General features: G+C 66.9%; 1 protein-coding gene across 1 annotated transcript in view; it reads right to left on the bottom strand.

The window, feature by feature from the left end:
• Positions 1-10: 10 nt before the first annotated feature.
• The window catches only part of SEMA6B (semaphorin 6B), a 27,200-nt gene continuing 24,084 nt past the window's right edge, over positions 11-3,126 (bottom strand). Inside the window, exons 14-16 of the mRNA XM_019513420.1 lie at positions 2,781-2,858; positions 2,319-2,377; positions 11-1,385 (exon numbers count right to left, since the gene is read on the bottom strand). Of these exons, the coding sequence (XP_019368965.1) occupies positions 376-1,385; positions 2,319-2,377; positions 2,781-2,858 (1,147 nt within the window). The 3' untranslated portion in view covers positions 11-375. The remainder of the gene's footprint in view (positions 1,386-2,318; positions 2,378-2,780; positions 2,859-3,126) is intronic.

Below are 3,126 nucleotides of genomic sequence, written 5' to 3' on the forward strand. Positions count from 1 at the left end.
AGCCTTCCAGGTGCCAGCCCGGCCCCCCGCATCCAGTACAAAAAGGAGAAGCAGGCGAGTGGGGGGATGCCCAGGTCCCCCAGCCGGGTCCCAGCCCCCGGCGCCTTGTGCTGGGTAGGAAATCCTCACCCCGGGCCTGCCACTGCCAGGCCCCACGGGGGACAGTGGGGGCACCTGGGGTGGGCAGAGGGCACAGTCCAAGACCCACATCGCCCACCGTCCCCGGCCCCACTGCTCTCCAGCGCCCCCTACAGTCCTTCCTGGAGACACGCAGGTCTTGGGGGGAGGAGCCTCCCTGGGTCACGCCCCTCTCTGGAGCCCCGCCCCCTGAGAGGCGGGCACCAAACCAAGCCACACCCCCTGGGCAGCCGGCTCCTATTTAACGGAGGGAGTCCGCTCGATGCCGTACTTGAGGAGGTGGCTGAGGTCCGTGAGGGCGTGCGGGTGTGGGTGTGCCCGCGGGGCCCCGCCGGGCCGGCCATAGCCCCCCTGCGCCTCGCCGCTGTTGAACGTGTGGTTCCTCTTGAGGTGGGCAGCCGCCTTGCTGGCTGCATTGTTGCTGTTGAAGTTCAGCTTGTCGGGGTTCCAGGGGCTGCCCTCGCAGAAGTCCCCGGCCTCCCCGCCGGGCGCCGACACCACCCGGCGCCGGTCCGGGCTGGCATGCGGCGTGATGGGGAACTCGCCGTAGGAGCCCCTGCCCACGCCGGGCCGGTGGGAGGCGGGGGGCTGCGCCGGCTGGGGCCGGGGCCCCTCGCCATGCTCGAGGCCCCCACTCACCGGCAGGTAGTGCATGTCCATGGAGGAGTCGCTCCCCTCGTCCTCCAGCTCCTGGTCCATGAGCACAGAGCGGCAGGCCATGGGCATGCCATGCCCGGCCCGGATGTGGGGGGGCCCCTGGGGGTGGCCGGTGTGAAGCAGGATGACAGAGGAGCCGGGGCAGCCAGGGTCCCGCAGGGAGGCGTTGATGAGGTTGTGGCTCTGCTCCCACTTGCAGTTCTTGAGGCTGCCAGGGCAGCGCTTCTGCTGCAGCGGAGTCTGCTCGGGCGTGGGCAGCACCCCCGAATCCAGGTCGGGCTGCCCCACCTTGAGCAGCCCCTTGGGCCAGCCGTTCTGCATCAGCGGTGCCAGCAGGTTCTCGGGGGGGCCGGGCCGGGGCCGCCGCTCGCCCAGACGGCTGACGCTCACCACTGACTCGCTGTGCGCCAGGATGTTCTCCTTGTCGCGGCGCCGCGCCAGCTCCTTGCGGTCCCGGTGCCCGATGAACCAGCACACGCTGAAGCCCGAGATCACCGCGCCGATGACGAAGGCAGCCACCGAGGAGATCACCAGCAGGTTCACCGAGACCAGCCCGTCCGGCTCGTCCATGAAGCTCTCGGTCACCAGCCCTGGCGGGATGGAAGAGTGGGGCATGAGTCAAGAGGGGCACGAGGAGAGGAGGGCACCGTGAGGATGGGCGTAGGGTTGCCCACTCAGAGAGGACAGCTGGGTCACGCCACCGCTGGACGTCCTCATACAGCTGGATGCGCACCAATGGCTTAAAGTTACGGCACAGGAGATTTAGGCTGGACATTGGGAAACCGTTAGGACAGGGAGGCAGCGAGAGATGCCAGGGAAGGGGGCGACTCGCTATCACTGGGGAAGTCAGGACTGCCACCGGCTGGGGGTGATCCAGGCTCCGCGATGCCTGTGTTCTGCTATAGGGGTTTCCAAGGCTTCAGGGTTTGCTGGGTGCCCCCCTCCCCTTTCTGCTCCATGTGTCAGGGGGGGTTAAGCCCTCCTTCAGCTGCATCAGGTGTTGGTTGCAGCCGAGGCTGGGGAGGGTGACTGGGCTGTGCCAACGCTCCTGCTGGGACCAAAGCTGGAGGGTCCCATCTGTCCCACTGCTCAGGGTCACAGTGATGCCATGGGTTGGTCGGGAAGGAATTTTACCCCCTGGTCAGACTGGTACAGACTGGGGGGTGCCTTCCTCTGTAGTGGGGGGGATCTCCTGAGCGCCGATTGACAACGGGTCATAGAAGCAGGCTGCTAGCTGGCACGGTGCCCCTGCTTCATCTGGGGCAGCGAGGTCTTGTGCTGAGGCAGGGCTGATGGTTCACTTTGCGAAGGGTTTAGATGATGGTTTGTTTGGACAGGGCTGGTCCTGCCTTCGGCAGGGGTTGCTCTAGCTGTGACCTCTGGAGCTCTCCTTCAGCCCCACATCTCTATGATTTCCATGCCCACCAGGACCTGGCAGTGGGAACTTCCTCCCAGCCATGTCCTGGCCATGCCAACCAGCCCCATGTGCCCCCTCCCAGCCTTGTTGGCTGTATTGTGCTTACCCTCGCAGTCCCCGAGGTGGGAGGTGCTGCCGCCTGCGATGTCCTGCTCAAATGCAGCTCTGTGGGAGGGAATGGGTCTTGTTACGGGGCAGTGACTGAGCTGGGGGCAAAGGGTTGGGGGGGGGGGCATGTGACAGCCGACCCCGGTCTGGCCCCTGCTGGCAGTTACAGGCCCCAAGCACGGGAGGTTGATGGGCAGGGTGACCCCTGCTAGGAGGTGTGGGAGCAAAGGGCTCAACATAGGACCCCAGAGAGATGCTCAAAGCGGGTCCCCCCTGTCCACATCCCCCACCCCTGGGGCTCAGTGTGCAGCTAAGAGGGGGGGGCAGAGGCACCCCCCAGCAGCCCCCACTGCTCTGCGGGTCAGCACCGGCCACCGGGGCTCTTAACCCCTGTGCAGCCAGATCCCACATGCTCAGCTCCCGGCCCCCAGCCTGGCGGCATCGCCTGGCTCGGTCTCACCTGGTGTTGGCTTCCAGGAAGAGGCAGGAGCCCTCGGGGGTCCAGCCGCAGTAGGGGTCCCGGCTCCCAAGGCAGTTCCTGAAACCCAGCAGGGAGGGGGTTAGACAGGCCCACAGGGCAGCATGGGGATGCCAGGCACCCTGTCCCCCTGGGGGGGCGCTCCTGAGGTGCCGTGGCCCACGGGAGCAGCCCCCAGCACCCAAGGGCTCGGCTGGGACAGGAGCAGAGGTGGCAGGGGGCTGTGGGGTAGGGAGGGAGTGCAAGGGGCTTCCTGGGCCATCCAGCTGGGTCCCTGTGCTACAGAGGATGCAATGCCCTTGGTCTGAGCCCCTCCTGCCCCGGGAGG

The sequence above is a fragment of the Gavialis gangeticus genome, unplaced genomic scaffold (genome assembly GCF_001723915.1).
Source record: "Gavialis gangeticus isolate Ggan-Ray unplaced genomic scaffold, GavGan_comp1, whole genome shotgun sequence".
Lineage (NCBI taxonomy): Eukaryota > Metazoa > Chordata > Crocodylia > Gavialidae > Gavialis > Gavialis gangeticus.